This window comes from Neodiprion lecontei, chromosome 4 (genome assembly GCF_021901455.1).
Source record: "Neodiprion lecontei isolate iyNeoLeco1 chromosome 4, iyNeoLeco1.1, whole genome shotgun sequence".
NCBI lineage: Eukaryota > Metazoa > Arthropoda > Insecta > Hymenoptera > Diprionidae > Neodiprion > Neodiprion lecontei.
Window position 1 is genome coordinate 9,174,763 of NC_060263.1, and position 20,615 is coordinate 9,195,377.

The 20,615-nt window shown below is 33.3% G+C and overlaps 2 protein-coding genes across 8 annotated transcripts; one reads left to right on the forward strand and one right to left on the reverse strand.

Annotated features, from left to right (window-relative positions):
• The first annotated feature begins 673 nt into the window (after positions 1–673).
• LOC107222978 (ATP-binding cassette sub-family C member 12) lies at positions 674–13,114 on the forward strand. 4 transcript variants are annotated; one of them, XM_046738949.1, is made up of 29 exons: positions 674–1,149; positions 2,112–2,330; positions 2,644–2,781; positions 3,095–3,256; positions 3,471–3,618; positions 3,680–4,011; positions 4,384–4,474; positions 4,606–4,779; positions 4,936–5,083; positions 5,210–5,358; positions 5,549–5,659; positions 5,732–5,871; positions 5,991–6,088; positions 6,232–6,415; positions 6,842–7,115; positions 7,203–7,348; positions 7,691–7,802; positions 8,219–8,422; positions 8,619–8,717; positions 8,796–8,925; positions 9,077–9,230; positions 9,485–9,613; positions 9,841–9,932; positions 10,055–10,242; positions 10,349–10,505; positions 10,612–10,795; positions 11,131–11,317; positions 11,621–11,779; positions 11,903–13,114. In XM_046738949.1, the coding sequence occupies exons 2-29, from the start codon at positions 2,251–2,253 to the stop codon at positions 12,008–12,010; spliced, it is 4,278 nt and encodes a 1,425-aa protein (XP_046594905.1). In that variant the 5' UTR covers positions 674–1,149; positions 2,112–2,250; the 3' UTR covers positions 12,011–13,114. The 4 variants fall into 4 exon arrangements, with proteins under 4 accessions (XP_046594905.1, XP_015518020.2, XP_046594906.1 ...); XM_015662534.2 differs by having other exon boundaries at positions 5,991–6,084; positions 6,219–6,415; XM_046738950.1 differs by lacking the exons at positions 11,621–11,779; positions 11,903–13,114 and having other exon boundaries at positions 5,991–6,084; positions 6,219–6,415; positions 10,612–10,764; positions 11,131–11,307.
• On the reverse strand, positions 12,553–20,533 carry LOC107222971 (golgin-45). Of its 4 annotated transcripts, none has more exons than XM_046738954.1 (7): positions 20,322–20,458; positions 20,107–20,180; positions 18,271–18,824; positions 17,882–18,081; positions 17,670–17,798; positions 16,967–17,192; positions 12,553–16,221 (listed from the first exon to the last, which is right to left on the reverse strand). In XM_046738954.1, exons 3-7 carry the CDS (start codon positions 18,811–18,813, stop codon positions 16,054–16,056), a joined length of 1,266 nt encoding a protein of 421 aa, XP_046594910.1. In that variant the 5' UTR covers positions 18,814–18,824; positions 20,107–20,180; positions 20,322–20,458; the 3' UTR covers positions 12,553–16,053. The 4 variants fall into 4 exon arrangements, with proteins under 4 accessions (XP_046594910.1, XP_046594909.1, XP_046594908.1 ...); XM_046738953.1 differs by lacking the exon at positions 20,107–20,180 and adding an exon at positions 19,664–19,820 and having other exon boundaries at positions 20,322–20,450; XM_046738952.1 differs by lacking the exons at positions 20,107–20,180; positions 20,322–20,458 and adding exons at positions 19,664–19,820; positions 19,911–20,083.
• Positions 20,534–20,615: the final 82 nt, after the last annotated feature.

Consider the following 20,615-nt stretch of genomic DNA (forward strand, 5'->3'; position numbering starts at 1 on the left):
TTTTAAGTAAATATTTATCACGTAATGGAAAAATATTACTTGGCCAACTAACGCGCATCTTCTAATTATTCGATATGTACTGTTCGCATTCTGATATTCGGATTTTTCCAAGTATACCTAGAGGATGAACAACCATTTCGATCTAATATTGAAGCATTCTCAAATGTTCGTGCCTTACACCTAGCTTAGGAATAGAAAAAGTATCGCTTATCATAATTCGCAGTAATTATCTTACATTTGACTGACGAGTTATTAATGCATCATAATATACTACACAAATAATTATACAAACAGAAATTTTACACGTATACAGTATCCACACAATATACATTATAATGCTGATCTGTGAATATTTTCATCACTTTATAGTGGGAGTCCTTAGTAAATTTTTAATGGTGCTTTTCTATAAATCAAATTGTTATGTTGCACGTTGTAACAACATATATATATGTATAAGAAAAATGAATATTACCTATTTTGTAATACACTTTCAAGTCAAGTATATTATGTAATATTACTGCTTCGGAAAACTAAACAATTTTACATTATTGTATTAACAAATTGTTTGAAAAAAAATATATATTATATGTGTAATCTCGAAAACCGACCTGTCTTATTTTCCGTTTTACTTGACCTGGTGTATGAGATAAGTATAATGGAGGGTAGGTCACGCTTAGAGATAAGCCACCAATAAGAAAAAAAGATAACAGAAAAAAATTGTAGTACCTACATAAATGCGTTATTGCTTGGCGGCCATATAACAACTTGAGTATACGTTCCCGCAATACGTTGGTCTGATAAAATGAGTCTACGGTACACACACGTACGCAGAATATTCACTTTCAAGTTACACCATTTAAAATCGATATTAAAACTTTCCGAAAAAGCATAGCTAGTATCTTTTTATCTGATAGCAGAGCAATATCCAAACGGTATCTGTCAGGAGTGGCTGATAAGGTATCAGTTGCGAAGACTGGTAACCAATTTATAGTCATATTACTGTACTCTGCCAAGGAATTCGTGCTCATGTTCTTTTATGGAAAACGTTTTTAGTGTCCAGACAACTTAACGTATACTTTTACAACAAGAAAGAAAAACAGGATTTGTATAGTGATTACAGCGTATGGATTATTGTGTTCAAATAAAACTGTAAGTCTACATTTTTCTGTACGCATCATGTGTTTAAATAAAACCGTAAACTTGCATGTTCTTGTTCTTCATCTCACATAAAATTTTTGTACGACTATCTGCACTTATGTCAACATTAAAATTCACTAAAAATCAAATAGAAAATTTGATTCTTTATAATAACAAATTAGTTTCTTCGGACATTGCGCGTGACATGCAAATTTTTCAAGATATAAACAACATACCAAAGTTGAATACATATTACCGTTAATTGAATATTGTGTTTGACACTTACATTTTTCAATAATACTGTGTATTATGATAACAGTGTGAAACGAATATCGAACCAATACATGAATCACCTTTTTTTTCTTCCGTATCTCAATTGTCACTGATTTACCAATGCATTACGAATGAATTACACACAAAGTTCTGTTGAGTTGATATTATTTCGTAAACTCTTACTGTATTACAAATATGTAAAATGCAAGAATTTCCAAGACGTCAAGTACACACATAAGAATAGGAAGTGAGAGAATTACAATTGCTCAATGTTTCAATATACTGTAGGTACATGCAGGTAGTAGTTGGAAGGTTCAGTTTGCTTTACTGAAACTGAAGTTACTTTACATTTAATTGTTCAATGTACATATTCATGTGCCTCGTTTCTAATAACTTTAAATGGTTCTACGAACTCAGCTCGTTTATAATGAATCATCAGCAGCAAATATATATAATCTACCCAGCATTCCTTATAAATCAAACAGTTTGTCTTATCAACTTGAAATACATGCCTCAGTCTTAGCTGCATTCGTATAATTTTTCAAGAAATATGTACTATATACCTATGTACCCGGTGAACTATGTTGACAGAGCTAGGACAAAGAATGATTTTCTCTTGTGTACATCTCAAGTATGGTAATAATTAACATACATATATTCATAGACAAATAAAAAAATAGCCGTATACATATTATATTTAGATGAGTTACCGTCAACTGTGAATCCAATGCAGACAACATAAGACGTCGCATACATGATAATACTTGTGCATAACAATAATGAAGAGATGATTCGGACTATGCATAACTGCTGTAAACAAAGAAGTGTCGCATTAATGTGATGAATAAATTTCCAACGATGTCATCGTCCCCAGATCACAGCTACAATCGCCTCGATGGAACAGAAAGTATTACAACCAGGTGAGGCCAATTGATGTGCCGTGAAAATAAACTTTGAGCTATATTCATAACTATCGCTATACGATAAAATTTTATTTTCAGCCTGAGCTAAAGTTACAGAAAAACAATTACTTGAGTCTTATCTGATATGCACGTTTTTAAAAGTTGCAACTTTTAATTAAAACTTCGGTATTTCTGATGACAGTGCAGTGTCATTTCGCAGAATTTATGACTAACGCAGAATTGCGATACTTGCTTCATCATTCTCATGAGAATTCTATTTTTACTTACACTTTAATGTGTTGTATATTTAATTAAAACCTAATGTTCACAGCCTGGACACTGCCAGTCTTCCGAGACCACTTCCGAGAAATGATTATCTCGCAAAACACAACTCCACATACGTTCCACACAATCGATTGTCTCGATATGCAACGGCACTTACTAATCTGGTCCCTATTAGGTTCAAAAGGTGTGTTGTCGACAATACATGAAATAACAATAATCTACCTTATGGAATAATTTCACAAATTTATTAAATGTATGCATAAAAATATTAATTAGGATGTGTTTTAAAAATTTCAAATAAGTACTTTTCATAATCACCATAGATGACAGAAAGAATTATCGTTACATTAATGTTACAGTCACGAATCGCAATACGTTAGCCACGCATTCAATTGAACATAACGTAAAACTAGATTGTTAAATACTGGATGGTCTAAAAACTTCTCATCTGAATGTAACACTAATATAAACTACAACATATATTATTCTGCATGTAGAACACCTGGATCAGAATTACCTGTAGATAAAATCGGCCTGTTTTCGAGCGTGTCATTTAGTTGGTTGAACGAATACTTATCCGCCGGTTGCAAAAATGGGATGAGAAATAAAGCGTTGCCTACAGCTGCAGCCCAAGATTCATGCCAAATAAATGGCCCCAGGTGAGTACAATTTATTTACACTGATCATTTTCAGGTAAATTAATAGGTGTAATCCGACGTCGCTGTCAAGGATGCAGCACTTAATTATTTTATGAGATAAAATTGCGCAACGCACAAACGTGTATCAGTAATGAACTTACTCGATCCATTAAGAATTACTGTTTGATGTTAGTCATGCATTTTCGACTAACCAGCTGATTCATCTTTAACACAGATTAGATGGATTATGGCATGCACATGTGGTGGAGCGTGGACAGGCGGGTGCATCGGTACCTCGGATAGCATGGAAATTCGTAAGAACGCGAGTTTTGATGGCATCTTTCATTTATATGCTGGGCACACTAATTTCTCTTATAGGTCCGGTAAGTCATTTTATATTAGCTATATAGATTTGTCAATCATTGTTACATCTGTATGTTTCAGATTTTTCTTCTCCAAGGAATTATTTCAGCTATAGAAGATAGAAATGCAATATACAATAACACCATAAACGGTACAGCTACTATTCCAAATCATAATTCTTCATCAATTGTGAACAGTTCGTTTAAAAACCATGGTAAAGCGCTAAATGACATGCTGAGTGAATCAGCAACAAAACCATCGGTTGGCCGAGGAATTATCAACAAATTGCCAGACTCTGTTAAACACTTGATTATGATAGACGAAGCAATTATTTTTTGCAACATCATAGTACTGATTCTTGCTGAAATAATTTCTTACTTCTTAATTGCGTGGAGTTCAACCCTCAATCTCAGGTGAGTTCCTTGTTAGGAGTAAAACGATATACCTACAAGATTTGCCTTTAACACCATTTTATCAACACTACGCTGAAAAAGTTCATATTACTGGAATTTATTTAAAGAAGTGAATATGTATTGATAGACAGTAATTTTTACTGCTATTCTATTACATCAAGATTCTAAGTCAAAGTATTTTGAACTCATCAGAATATGTGTCCACTGATATGCTCTAGGAGCCAGCGTGGATGAAATTCAGATATAGTCAGTTATTAGTTTATACTTCGTCATATTGTAAATAGATTATCAAAATTTAAAACAACACGTAATAAATGCTCCATCAATTCTCCAATAATATCTCGATACTTACGACTAGTTATGTTTATGTAGAACAGCATCACGTTTAAGGTCAGCCTGTTTAGCATTGGTCTATAAAAAGTTGATTCACTCTTCTGTGAGATATCGAGCTTCAGCATACCAGGTAAATTTAATTTATGGAATAAGAACATAAATTTTCTGTAAAAAAAAAAACTTTTTATGTTAGATGTTACTTTGAAATCTTAAAATCATTTTGCTATCATCGCTACACAATAATTAAAAATTTCATTCCAGACGATAACTTACTTTGTCCCGGACAGCGATACTTTGTACGAACTCATCACGAATGGCCCACTGATTTTCACAGGACCAATTATATTAATACTGATCTCACTATTTGTCTGGCACCTCATGGGGAATTGGGCTCTAATCAGTATTGTTGTATTAATACTCTTTTACCTGTGCTTGGTAATTTCAACTTATAATCATAGACCAATGTTGTACTTCAAAAAAATGTTTTTCCCTACGAAGTAGTACGGTATACATTGCGTGATAATCGATCACTTTCGTGTACCGGTAGCTAAATGACGCACAAGTATTTGAACGAATATTTTCTCTTTACAGATACTTACAGCATATTTAACATCTGTTTTTGCAACTAAGACATCGGATTATTCATTGACTAGAATGTCTTTAGTTGAGGAATTTGTAAGTAATATACACCTCTCTAAAATGACCCTGTGGGACAACTGTTTTAGAAATAAAATAGAAGGTATGTTTGAATAATATGCGATAATATTGGCCTCTTGAAATTTGATGTGTTTAAATTTAAGGCTGATAATATTCATATTCTTATCTCTCGATATCCTGTCTGGTGAATGTGATTAATTTGATTCAGACGTACGGAAAAAGGAATTGGTCGAAATGCGACTTGGGGGCTTAAGTGAGGGCTGGAGTTTATCTATGGTGCACTTTATCCCTGTAATAACTGTTTGTACAGCTACTATAGCCAGACTACTGACCATGAAGTACGTCGAATCGGCAGACGTAAGATGTCATTTCCTTATTAACACGCTGAAAATAAATTATACATGTAACAGTTAGTTAAACAAATAATAAGAGATGGAATAACCACATAAATTCAAATTTACAGTTTAAGAACATACTAAGCAAATCGATTTTATACTCAAATCAGTATTAATCATAACGCTGCAAAATAGATATTTTCCGATTTCAGTACATGGTCATGTTAGTGATCTTGCTAATCAACCTAAAACAGTGCGTACGAAGCAGCTGGTTAGCAATGAGCAGTATATCAAGAGGAAGTACGTCCCTAAATAAGTTGAAGGTGAGGAACCATCCTAGTAGACACGTGTAGTACAAATGCGAACATATGTAGTACTTGCTGATTTTTTCTCAGGCAGTTTTAATGCTGAAGGAAGCAGACAGATACCCGGACAAACCAATAGACAAAAATTTAGCAATAACAGTAAATCGAGGAAATTTCAAGTGGGTACAGGATAAACAGGTCGTCGATAGCCCAGGCAAACGAACTTCCCAGTAAGATGGTCTTTTTTATACTCTGTACAATGTGCCTTGTTCGACTTCTTGTACACAAGTTAGATACGTCAGTTATTTTTCTTTCGTACAGTTGTGAAAATATTCCAAACATTTTACAGGTTTTACTTAGAAAATCAAGACGGACCTCCAATTCGTTTCAATGCATTATCAGTTACACACACATTAACCGATATTAATTTTTATGCACCAAAAGTAGGTACAAATTATTACATGAATTTTCATTTAATAGCATGAAGAATCAACTCGATTGATGAATCAATTAACGTTAGATATTTTTGCCTTTACTTTTCATCAAGTAACCGTTTATGTTCCGTTTAATTTCAAAGGGAAAATTAATAGGAATTTGCGGTCAACCTGGTTCTGGGAAAAGCTCGCTTCTCCTTGCTCTGATGGGGCATTTACACCACATTAGTGGGCATGTAACCAGGGATGGTACGTGTAGCTATGTTTCTGAAACACCTTGGTTACTCGAAGGAACACTAAAGGAGAATATCATTTTTGGAGAGACATTTGACTCAAATAGGTATGTTACTTGAGAACTCAAAATATACTAAAAGTTATTACAACACTAAAAGTCACTCGTTCCTACAAAATACACTCAAACGGATACATCAGCATAACACATTATTACGCTCAGAAACTTAATTTTTTCATCAGAAATGAAAAAGTTTCAAATATGTAACAATGATTAAAATATTTTTCACCTCCAATTATAATGATAAAAAAAATGAAGAATTGATCATTATTGTGAAGTTGTAGTGTATTACACTTTTGATAAAATTTCAGATATTTCAGTGGTTGTAGTTTTGTCGTGAAGAAAACAATACAGTTTAAAAGAACTGTATGCTTCTGTACATTTCGAAATTTTTATAGATAATTATCATACCGTTTCCTAGAAATTGTGTCGTCACATTAAACATTAAGTACAGTAACTTGATATGACTTTCAGATATTACAAGGCACTCCAGTCTTGTCAGTTAAATGCAGATATTACTTTACTACCTGCATCAGATGACACTGATCTTACAGAAGTGAATTTAAGTCCTGCTCAAAAACAGAGAATCACTTTAGCCAGAGCAGTGTATGCTCGTAGAGATATAAATCTACTGGATAATCCGCTCGCTGACGTAAGCGATGTGAATGAAAGTAATCAAATATTTGAAAAGTGCTTCCTAGAAGCTATGGGAAGAAAGACTGTCATTATGGTCTCTGAAAAAATACAAGTATGCAGCTATTACTGAGGATAGATGACATTAATTAATGATACCGACGATAAAATTCTGGTATTGAATTTTAATTGTTATTGTTAGTTTTTGAACAGGTGCGACACTATTTACGTTATGCGAGAAGGACGAATTGTTGAGCAAGGATCGCACGAAGAGCTCATTCGATGGGATAGCGAATATATTCGACTTATTCGTTCATACATGAAAAAGTATCAACGAAGGTACTACAGGTAAATAAAGTTGGCTTCTATTGGGTGATTTGTATACAATATCTTATAACTACCATATAAATAAGTTGTACATTACTTATGATTGCCATTGCATAGCATAATCAAATGTTAAGAGTACACAAGGAAACATAGTAGTGTTCCGGCGATAGTTTTCCACCCGCCGCGCAAGCTCGATGAGCTTTTGGAGGAGGGAACGGGCATATTCACGAGTCGTATAACTATGGAATTGAGTACATCCTCTTCAACTTAATACTAATATTTGACTTTACGATAAACCACATACCACCGTATATGATCACCATCACTGTCTTTCTTACACTATGAATTATTTTATTTTCACAGAGATGGAGAACCAATAAGTCCATCATCTGCTCAATTATTAATGATAGCAACGCCGAGAGGAGTTTTGAGTAGTTCAAGTACAAATGCATCTTTGGATAGTATGCTGGATGAAGTGAGTATAACTGTTCATTTTGTAAAGTAAAATATATTTTTGATTAAATTTCGACGGAGATTCGGGGGTATTTTTTTGTCTTCATCAAACATATTACGAAATTATTAAATATTACGAATTTCCTGCAAGTAGTAGTAGGGAAAATTCATTCAAAAGTACATAAATTAGAGAAACGTTATTCTTCATGAAGGGATAAAACAGTAATATTGTGATCGAATTCTAGGAACGTCGTTTATAAATGTTCTACATATTGATAATGTCTTACCAAAAATACCATATCCTGCTCTTTATTTTGTATTCTAAGCGTTATATATTAACCCAAACTTTCATTTTAACCCAGGTTTGTAAAACTCGGCACTATTACTGCGTTATCTTAGCTTTAAAATTATATGTTCATGTTTATTGTTTTACCGCAGGAAGACTCAGCTCCACTGAAACATGAACTGAATTCCGAATTCCCAGTGAAATTCAGTACAGATGCGAAAAAACCAGTTGTGGAATATGGACTATACGTAAAAAACTCTGGCGGATGGTTTAAAGCAATCGTCATATGTACCATTTCCATGTTTTGTGCCTTCATTATAGCCGTAGGACCATTAGCATTTGCATATATAGCGGAAGTGAGTATAATTTCCGTGAGCATATTCAATCACTTTTACTGCATGGTTGCAGTTTTGTACCGATTGACTAATCCCAACAACGCTGCAGTTATTTTTGCCATCATGCGTAGCTGTAAAGTTAAGCAATAAGCCCAGTAATTATATTTATTGCAAGTTTTTAGATTCATGACTTCATCATCTTTTTATTTCGTTGCAGAGGACGATTGATGACAACGTACACATTATGATTGTATTTGCATCAATGGTTGGCTCCATGATATTATTCAGTTTAATTTTAATGCTACTATATAATAACGTGAGTAAATTCGTTTAGCTAGAATTATGAAATAAAGTGAATTTCACGAAATAAGCGCACTGTATCTATTATCCATAGGCTGTCTTCAAAGCTGCAAAAAAGCTACACTGCCAATGGATTAATGGACTCTATACAGCACAAATGTCTCTTTTTACAATGACACCAATTTCTGTTCTTCTCAATACATGCAGTCTGAACTTGTATGAAGGTATACCTGTATATTAAGCAATTACAAAAATGTAATAGAAAATCTGATGTACCAAAGAGTTTTTTCGTTGTACACGTAAAACTGGTTATGAAAGTTACATTTGAATATTTAGATTGCAACTTGAAATTAATATTATAATCAATGATTTCAGTTGACTCTGTACTGCCAAGGTCGATAATAACCATACTGATGCATGCCGGGATTAGTATGTTTAGCTCGGCTATACTTGGACTCGTCTCACCGTGGCTACTCATACCGATCACGCTATTTGTTATTGCAGCAATTTCGTACAGCCTATATGTTCGGTGAGTTAATCCAAAGTATGATTATTGATCAAACAATGTTTTATAATAATATAAAAGCACAACGGATACTTATAAGCATCTCCAACTTCCAGTTTGTGTTGATCGTTTTCCATTTAAAAGTATTACAAGTTGATATTACAGTCTCGACAACTCCATATTCAGATTCAGGAAGAATCAAATACCAGCTTCCTTATGCTTGATGTATCAAATAATGAACTGCGCATATATTAATCTATGTTTATTCTCAATTATAGCGGAGCTATAACAGGATTATATGAAGTAAAAGTCAACTCTGCTATACCAATGTATAATCATGCTTTCAATACCATTGACGGGCGCACAACTATTCAAGCCTACCATAAGGAAAAAGATTTTAAAAAGAAGTGAGTGGTTTCATTTGTCAACTTTTATTCAAAATTTCTTATAAGATTCTATATTCACCCAGATAAATTCGTAACTCATCTCCGGATCATGTAGGTGTATAGTAATGAAAAGAAAACTTTTGCAACTATTTTGACGAATCAAATTCATACGTAATTTGTTGTGGCTTACTCATTATTTAGCATTTATTGGTGTATAAACTTATCAATTTACGTATTTTGTGTTGCAGGTTTTACAGATACTGCGATCATAATTCAACCTACAATTTTATGTTACATGCGATTAAATTATGGATGGAATATAGAATCAAATTATTAGGAGGTGAGACTTACTTATTAGTTATTGAACGCCTTTAGTATGAGCAGTGCTTCAGTTTCTTAAGAATCAATGCATTTTGAATCTGTAGTTTCAATTAAGTAATAATTAGGCATTTGATTTCACAGCATTGACATTAGGAGCAGTAATATTAATTTGCGTCATACTGTCCAGTATCCGTCATCGATTTGAGTTAATGGTCTTGGCTACAATTTGTACGTTGCAATTAGTCGCTAGCACAGTCAGTATAACAGGAGCAAGTGCAAGTGCATATACTAGTTTTATGGCAATCACAGGACTAGATTTTTATGTTGAGGTGAATATTATTTTACATTTCAATTTCACTTGTATGAGATATAACATTTAACCAGTTATCATTACTTTAATTAAAATCCTTGACTGAATCATGCTGATTTTTATAGAACATTCTGAAAGAAATACCTGGAAATGTCAGTATGCCTACAAATTGGCCAATCGATGCCAGTATTAAATTTGAAAATGTTACATTGTCTATGAGCGTAAATACAGATCCAGATCTAGACACATTAAATTTTGAAGTTGCTTCTGGTGAAAAAATTGGTTTGTATATCAGTTAGAATTGGCTTCATTTTCTTATGGAAGCTTGTATGCTTCTAGAAAAATTTTAAGGGTGTAAGATATTTTATTTGACCATCTTTTTTTGTAGCACTAATCGGTTCTCAAACAAATGGCAAGATATCTATAGTATCTGCGTTGTATAAATTTATAGAAGTTCATTCGGGAAAGATTTGTATAGGAAATACGAACATCAGCGACGTTCCAATGGACAAGCTAAGGCAGTGTATTACTTTTATACCAGGTGATCCTTTGCTTTTCAATGGCAGTATAAAGTAAGTTACGCCTAATAATATGAAGTACAATATAAGCTTAACTCGTCATCAAGTCACTGTTTCGGCTTGAAGCTATCAATTTTTATCAAACTTGACCATATTGCAGCACTGAAATGCTTTATTAATCGTTCAAACCCTTTTATATCTTAACATCTTCAGTTAATTTGTAGTATTTTGTAAACTCCATTACAAGAAACAATTGCATTCGCAATTCATATAATTCATAATAAGTGTACACCAAACAACCATATGAAAATACTGAGGCCTCTTAACAACGAAGTTGTTACATCATTACCTATGCTGCTAAAACGATCAAATAAATCTTTATTATCTAGATACAATCTGGATCCAATGGGTAAGGTGTCCGAAAAAGAATTAATGGTTGCCCTGCAGAGAGTTTTTCTTTGGGAAAAGGTTTCAAAACTTGAAGAGAAGTTGGAAAGCGATGCCACTAATTGCTTTACAGCCGGCGAACGTAAACTGATATTCTTTGCCCGAGTGATTCTTCGAAAAACTATTAAAGTAGGTCTTGAACATAAAGATATTTATGACTAGCAGCGAGTTTCCACTTAGCTTACAAATGTCGCTATACCTCCAAAACTATTGATCTATTTATAACAAAATATAGCCTGAAATCTGGCCAGACGCATTTAGCAATCAATAGAAAAAAAAAAGAATCAGAATCGGTTCAGTAGTTCTGGAGTTGTAAAGTAACATTGGGACAGACAGATAGAAAGACGTTGAGTTTTATGTACGTAGAGAGGAAAAGAGGAGAAGAGATTAATTAATGAAACAGTCAATTTACCAATATCGTCATAATTACAGATAATGATTATTGAGGAATCAGTGACAGACTTGGGTCCAGATGTAGAAAAAAAAATTGAAATAATTTTGAGGGACATTTTTCCCGACCATACCGTCATTGTGCTCTCTACTCAAAGAGTCCGCTATTGTCAAAGAACACTTGTTCTGAGTAATGGAAAGGTAAAGTTTATGCATGTATTTCTCTAACTGAAAAACATAATAATTCTGATACATATTTTGGAAAAATCAAAGATAAAAACTATGTGAAAATATTAATTTAACGAGTGTTTAAAACTCTTCCAGATAAATGAAAGTGCAAATCGCAAATCATCAACATCGCAACACAGCCTTGCAAGTTCAGAAGTCCTTGTAACGGCAGCTATGAACAGCGTCTTTGAAACAAGCTTTTAGGTATTCAATATAAAATAATATTCGTTGTTTAGCTTCTGAGAGTAAATACCAAACTGTAATAAGGTGTACATTTATAGCTAAGTAAGTATTTCAGAAAATCGTTCAGATTTTGTAGCAAGATTTGTAGTGACAACAAAAATGCTAGTACATTTCTTCTCCGTATCATTCCACATGACTCTAAGTATGGAGTTTTCTTTTATTCGCCACAAATGCTAGTCTACATTTTCAATTTATCAAATTTTGCAACATGTGCCTTCAATGGGGTACTGACACGATATTACTGACACAATAATTTTTCTCCAATCGTGCACGTTACTCTGAGCATTTGGGTTGATAAAAAATTCAAATTTGTACAGTTGCTCTCGAAAAAAGAAATCCTCAAGTTGCTCGGTGATTCTGTGCTGAAAATACTATCTCGGGCCCCTCAAAGTAATAATGTTGGGCTTCGGTGAAAAAATCTTTTTAAATACCAAATTCGCTGTTCATATCTAAAGTTTATAAATAAATTATCAGATAATAAACCTATAATTTTTTTAAATGGAACTCTCGATACTAAATTGTCCAAATTTCACTTTTAGAAAATCTTATTTACTCCTTACTCCAGAGTAAAAATTTTTTTATATAAAAAGAGTCCTAGCGACTTTTTGCAAAGTGGCTACTTTATTTAACCTAGAATATCCCATATATTTATTATATAACTTGTATATTAAAATTCTTACATAACATATAAAATAAAACATTCAATATGGATGTAAGAATTATTAACTATAAACAATCATGAATAATAGAATTGTAGACTTTATTCGAAAAATTAAAGTATTTTCGGTACGAGTGCAATCTAAAAAATTGAATAAATTATTTATTTACGCATAACAGCACCATTATAATTATAACATATCATTTCACTCATTGTTAATATCGATGTATAAATAGTGTTTTTAAATAATATAATATGATACATGTGTACAAACACAATATAATGTATAGATTTATGTAGAATTGGATATAAACAGCTCGTAAGTTTCTCACCTGACGTGTGGTAAATTATGATCGCGACGAGTATTTGCACCACTTTGGAATTGAGAAATAAATACCTAAATATGACAATCTTTTTTAATAATTGCATTCCTTAACATGAATTTTAACTGGTTATGTAAACTTGTGAGTAAAACTATGAAAGTGGCGAAATTGAAAGTGACAATGGTAAATGTCTATTCTCTGTTGTTCTATTTTTAGAAATTGAATAAACCCCAATGTATAACACTAGAAATATAAAAAACCTGCAAATCTGTAAGAATCATTTATCCATAATTTAGCCTCTAAAAGACTATAATTAACGTTATTCTGTACTTGAATTTATACAAAAATGGTAATGTATTATTATCATTTTGCACTACGTGTTGCTGGAATTTTTTGTATCTACTAAGATTCACACCTGAATTCATAATTGAATTGAAATATAAAACAAGTAGTTTCATTCAGTGCAGATTATCTATCTTCATGTTCAGTATTCAGTTGAATTTCTCACTCTGTTTGAAGAATGTTATGGAATCTTATAGACGAACCAAAAAATCGCCCAAGCAGAAACATTGTGAATCAAACGAGGTTTCGAACATTATAACAAAAATAAATGAAGTTTAATTTAATGAAAACAGTCTCTATTCGATGCGTAAAGAACTTGAAAACCACAAATTTAGACTGAAATAACACTATTTTCAATATCAGTCATGGAAATCTCCTAATTCTGTCTTTCCATTGCCGCTGAAGGCATATAACTTGGCTGATTGTAATAATTAATAATTCATTTCAATTTTATGAGAACTCTCAACAGATCGCGAATAATGCAAATACTCTTGATCACAACACTTAATATAAAAAACTAGTACATACATAGAATTATTACTCACAAATGACCTATGACAAACATGTCAATCGAAAAAAGAATAGCTTATTGTTGTTCAAAATCTTAGGACGATTTTTAGTGATTCCATTTACAGTAAGGAAATGCTAGATAAATATAATCTCTCTGATGATCGAAGCCTAATTAGTTCAAATGCATCATTTTCAAGTCTTTTTTATACATGTTAAGATGAAATTTAAACTCATCAATTTCAACTGCAGTAATTTCCGTTCTATCTTTCAAACCATAGCTGTGTGACATCTTTATTTCAACATGTTTTCGTTAAACCATTTATCGATCATATCCTGAAAGTATATTTTTTTTTATGGCAAAATATGAAGTGAAATATGGAGCGACTAAATTTGAGAGTACATTATCAAATTGGTGTACACATGAAGTAATGCAATATGCAAACTTTGCTGGTTGTCAGTTGTAAGATTAGGAATAGAGAAATTTCAATCTAGTCGTTAATTCTGAGGAGGATGGAGCATTTCAATATATATCATTTCACATTAAGTGTACGTATGAATGAAGATATTAAACATAGGCTTCGTTATATTTTGTCAGTGTCGCAATTGTATGAGGTTCAATGCTTTGCATAATAATTAATGAATTGACTTGTTTTAATTGAATCAGTCCGTGTTAACACATTTAGCCTTGTCGCAAGCCGTCTTGAGATTAAAATATTTTTGTGCAGTTATATGATTTGGGCGGACGTATCAAACGTGGAACTACTCAAGTAGCAAGGAAACATACATATTTCAAAAACGAGATATCGCTTTGCAGATACGTTACATACATATATACCTTATTTACATCATTACTACAGTTATTCTGATTATTATAATTGTTTTTTTTTTTTGTAGCTAAGTCATATTCTTAGTCCAGTTTCAGTGGATTATGGCAGAGTTAACTTGTGCATGGATGCTCTACAGATGGCTCAAAATGAATTCTGAATAAAGTTAATATATTGTTTTCCATAACACAATAAGTTTATTGATGATAAGCTGTAATATTTCACATGAAACAATTGCGTGATAAATTGAGGTAAGTTAGGAAAATATTGATCTCAGGAGATTTGTGAAAAATTTGTTTTCAAACAAAATCACCTGTGATGCGTTAAAATTAAACAAACAATAAATTGCTGGCATTGCAAAATGGTACAAAAGTCTAATTTTTTTGAAATTATTGATGGTTGGGCTTTCTTAGAAATTTCCATTTACCATTTCTTTTATTAGGATTTCGCGGATCTCCTACTCTTCACTAACTCTCCTTGACCAAATTGTAATATTTCTCTGTGACTTTCTCATATCCAAATGAATATGTCCAATTCAAGTATCCAATAAATAAATCTCCAAATCAATCGGTATGCAGAAACACGTTTCTGATCTATTTAGATATAATGGAAATATGGGGGGAGTTTTATTCTGTCCCGTTCCAGGCCACAAAATTCCCTGACTTCCCACTTCTCTCTGACCAATGGTCACACCGTGTCAGATACATCCTGACATGAATATGTAATTTTCATGTACAATGCATGCAAAATATCAGAGATCCTCAGCTTCAAATATACATATTGACCTCAGCACAGTTACAAAATACTTTTATGCATATTATGACATACCAAAGTAAAGCTTTTACAATTGATGCAGCACATTTGAAGACGAGTTCTATTTTTATAGTGACCTAAAATGAGCATAGCGCTTGAGCGTTTTAAACGTTAAGCAGCATGACCTAAAACTTATTTGCTGATACATCATCAACTACAGTTATCCTCCAAACCAATCGACATCAAGGTATAATAATCAATATCTCGCAAAGTGTTAAACTAAATAATGCATGCATAGAACCATATGAGTGACATGGTTTACCGGTAGAAAAAAAAGTTCAAAATTAAACCAACCGTTCGGAATGACATCGGTAGTCTTAAATACCAAACAGAAAAAGTGATGTCGTGATTCGCGTCGGATTTATAATTTTACATTACATTTTATAAGAATAATACTCTATTATTGGAATAGATTATAAGAATATTAAAATGACTCACATAAGGTGGAAGCACTCATTTCGTATATCAATGTTTCTAGCATTGGCATCTAATAATGCAGTGTTAACAATGTTTTTTCATAGTTTTACTTTCATTTCAGATTTGCTTTGTCTCACCACTGCAGTGCGGACAACAAGCTATGGTTGGGCAACTGGTTTGCGAAGGTAGAAAAAGTTGACCTCCGACCGCCACAGCTGCACCCATAACGGCACTGCATGCTGCATCTTGTCTTCCAGACAATAATAAATTTGGGTTCATCAGTAACTAAAATGATCATAAAAATAATTACAAATAATGTAATTAGATTTCGTATTTACCTTAAAGTGCATATTCAATTGTAAATTTGTACTAGAAAATTTGATCCGCGTTCACAATGACCAGTTCTATTTATCGTATTGGTCTGAATATAACTAAATATAAGTCAAGGTTTCCGTTAGCTGATTTTCCTCTCAGAATCCGCACTCAACTTATGCGTAGGGTCGAGTTGTATTCAAGATTTTTCCGAAATTTGTTTTATCGACTAAAAGAATTTTGTTAACAACCAATCGCATCATATATGACCAATAAAGTCATGAATCTTTTAAACTAGAACTTTAATTATTTCAAATAGTATAAATCCAATGTACAAACAAATTGAAAATGAGATATTCATACAATAATATCTAGTTTTGTTGTTACAATGTATGCAAAAAATACAGTATTAATCAACAAATACACATGTGATGACAGATAATTGTCTCATAAAATTCACCTTATAATTGGTGTTTAAAAAAAATCCTGGAATACAGTCGTAAAGTTGATGGTCGACTCATATTCAGACCAATACAATAACAGAATGTTACTCACTGTGCGGGTTTGTGTAAAAGTATTTTAGAGAGACCAATAGAAAGGATCATTTATTTCAATGTACGTCCTTTTTATTAAGACCTATCAATAATCAAGCTCAACAAGGTGAGAGTGTAAGTAATTTGTCAAAAAATGCAAAATGTTATAACATTTTACAACCTACCTGCTCGGCGTGTTTTTCCGCCACAGTTTTCATCTCTAAACCGACGATATTTATTTCTCTACGACGATGAATTTTGTCTGAGCCACCAAGTAACTGGACCTTAAGAATTTCAGCAAGCTGACATGAACCTTCGCTCAAATCCAGAACATTTGTACTAGGCAGCTCATGCCTTTGATTTGACATTGTTCCAACAGAGTCAAAGTTTTCACGAAGTAAGCTCAGTGTTCTGATAGAAAATACAAAATAAAAATATTTCAGCATTATACCTATTATTCAACGTAACTTCGAGCTATATGGAAAATAGGGAAAAGATACTTGAATTTCGAGATGCTACTGGAATCTATTAACAGTCGCCCAGAAACAGACATACGAGTCGAATTTTAAGTATTGCAAAATAATTAAAACCAAGCACTTGGAACTCGCTATTAATTTTAACCAAGTCTCATTGATTTCTTAAAGAATGGGTGCCTCATATTTTTGAGATGAACAAAAAATTAATCAACTCAAATTTATACGGATACTATTTCGTAGAGCGTCATGCTAGAACGTTGAATTAGAAAGTTCGAATATTACGCCTAAGCGTGAACAATGAAAATGTATAGAAATATTTACGTGATTCATAATTCGAATGAGGCATGGAGACTCTATATTATATAGCTTTGCACCAATCATCAGAGGCATGAAAAATATAAATAGAATGTACCTGTATGTTCTGAGAGCGGTGTCTCTTACTTTGCTACGTTCTTCTAATAGTCGTTTTATTGTCTCCTGCAGATCGGTAGTCCTTTGGCAAAGTGCAGCCTTCCATCGAGCGAGTTCTTCCACCATCAAACTGAAATATGAGACAGCGAAACCACGAATCAAATATGGATCGTATAGAATGGAGTTTAGTTTAAGTATCATTATCAACGCTACCTGCTAGCTAAAAATTTGCTTCTCCAAACCTCGCATTGACCAGCCAGCCACTCAGTTTGTTCTTGATGGGTATTCAGATTTTGAGCAGAGTTAAGCAGAGCACGCGCCAATTGAAGCTTATCCTCTGTCAAAAGGTGAACTTTCGTTTCCAAATCTTCTCCTACAGCTGCTACCAAAAGATTTTTTAACTCTCCATTCACCTGTAAGGCGATCAGATAATAGTCACTATCATCAATGCTGACTAGCAGGTGAAAAGATAAAATTTCTTTCCTGACATTTTACTGAAGGATTAAGAGATTCGATTCTGTGAGGTAATCATTCATTTTACCTGTGACTAAAAAGTTGAGAAATTCAATTCTATAAGTTCGTAATATAATCATGCTTTTTACCTGTGCCTGAAATTTCAACTGACTCTCCAGCTGAGAATTTTCTTCCTTGAGCTTCTGAATCTCAGTTTCGTAGGCTTTTCTTTCTGCACTTAGCGCATCTATACCAGCACTTTCTGCAGCATCTTCTTTCGCTTTACCATAAGTCTGATTTCTCTTCTCAGCCTCGTTCGCAGTTAGCATGGCCATTTGAGAGACCATGACATTAATGTCCAAATTATTCTTTGATGCCTTTCTGGTTTTTTTCTGATAGGGAATAATTGGGTTAACAGCAGCCTTGTAAGGTTCATATGGAACGAATTTGGGCTCCTTTGACTTCAAAGAACTCAATATATGCTTCTCTTTCTTTACTTGTGCAACACTCTTTGGCGTAAGGTTTACTATCATGCCAACGGGCGTTACCGGAGGTGTAGAGTTTGATTGTTTCAAATTTGTCGGGTGGTAAATTAATGTGTCTCCTAAACGGACTTTTGTCTGTTTTTTATCTACTTTCTCATCTGCTATATTTTCCATTCCATCCCCTTGCGTACGCGTAGGACAAGTCATCGTTTGTGTTTCTGAAATTGATTTTATAAACTAAACATTAAACTCTGTTTCATCAGTAACGTAAAATGTCTAGCCAAATAGGTATGTCAATACCATCCTTAGCAGCTATTTAACCGACAGTAGGAGCAAAGTATACGTTGTCAAAGAAAAAAAATTTCCAACAAATTTCAACCCCTTATGAAATTCATTCAATTTTTAGTATCGATGTGTAGTTTTTTTTTTCCATCAAATTCAAGATTATTCACGTACAGAATACCTCACCAGATAAATCTATGTTAATCGTAAATATTTTATGGGATCTCTGCTCAGAAATAAATACTTGATAGAAAACGAGACATAGTTTGAGAGTTTACAAGAAAACTGCAAATTTGTATTATTCATGTTTCAGGATCTTTCATCAAAAACGAAAAGGACATTTACACCAATCAAGTTAAAAGTATATTCTTTCACCTGTTTGAACAGTTTGATATTACTAATTAATAAAAAGCGTAAACAGCTACTTTACAGTCGTTTGGAGCCAAGGAATATTCACTTGTGATTAGAATGCATATCCATGATTTCGCACAATTTGAGAGATTAATAGTACCTTGCTTTAGGCACTTGTAACTTTCTAGAAGCGAATATTAACACGAAACGGTTTATAGAAAATCTTATTATTTTAGAAAAGCAATTAATGAATAAAATTATGCCGCTAAAACTAGCAGCCAGATTTAGCAGCATGCTCTAATATCGGTGAAAACAAAAGAGAATGAAGCTCTACCATTGAAAATTTTATAAAATCACATGAAAATCAAGCAAATTTATAACATCGTGCACAGTAAACTGTACTCATCATCGTTCAACTACTAACCGTGACCGCTAAGTTCAGTTTCATGAAAAAATTTCTGAGTATTCAACATCAATAAAGTGAATTTGTACCAAAAAGTACAACGACTGACTCAGAAGGACTCCAATGCAAACGGTCACCATTTATGGAGAAGGTTGACTGCAATTATCTTGAGAAACCCCTAAAACCACAATACGATTGCGTAAGAAATCGATTTTTAGTATTTTTGAAAAAGTGTATCCTTCGGGAGCTGTCACCAGTAGCAGATTACCTGGTATAATAAAAATGTCGGAAACGCTAATCGGGGATTCTGTGTCTATTTATTAAGTAACGTAGTCTTATTCATTAGGCAATCTAATCAGTTGAACTTGACGTCAACCATAATTGGACAACTACTAGTCCGGATACTATACGTCTTGATCACATGCAGCGTTACACCTAATTCTTTGATTACGAAGAAGCTTAACCTCTTTAACCGGGCAGCACAAAGATATCCCGCGATGTCAATATGTGAAATCATCCACGCGTATCGGCATAGCAACTATACAAAAATGATAAAAATCGAACAGTGAAATTTAAAAGCCGTACAGGAAATTGCAAGACATTAAACGCATAAGCGGGAAGCATTATAAGTTAATTCAATGCTGACATACAAATAAGATGAATAATATTTTCTTGGAACCTTGAAAGCTCGTTGCTTTGATGCTGTTCTTTCTCGATGTAGAAAAAGTAGCGACGTTTTCTGAGGGCTGAATTTGCAGCCGTTCAGAATCCATGACAATATACGAAAATTCGTAAGTCCCTCTTATTATTTTCTAACCAAATCAAAACACCTGATTTCTACTCCAAGAGCTGTCGCTTGGCCGATCAGCTGTTCATGTCAAGTGTCGGAAAATCGGAAGTCCCGTTAGCGGAAGCGTTTATCGAGAGATGGGAGCCAATCAGAAGTACGGATAAACAATCGCCGTTTGGAATC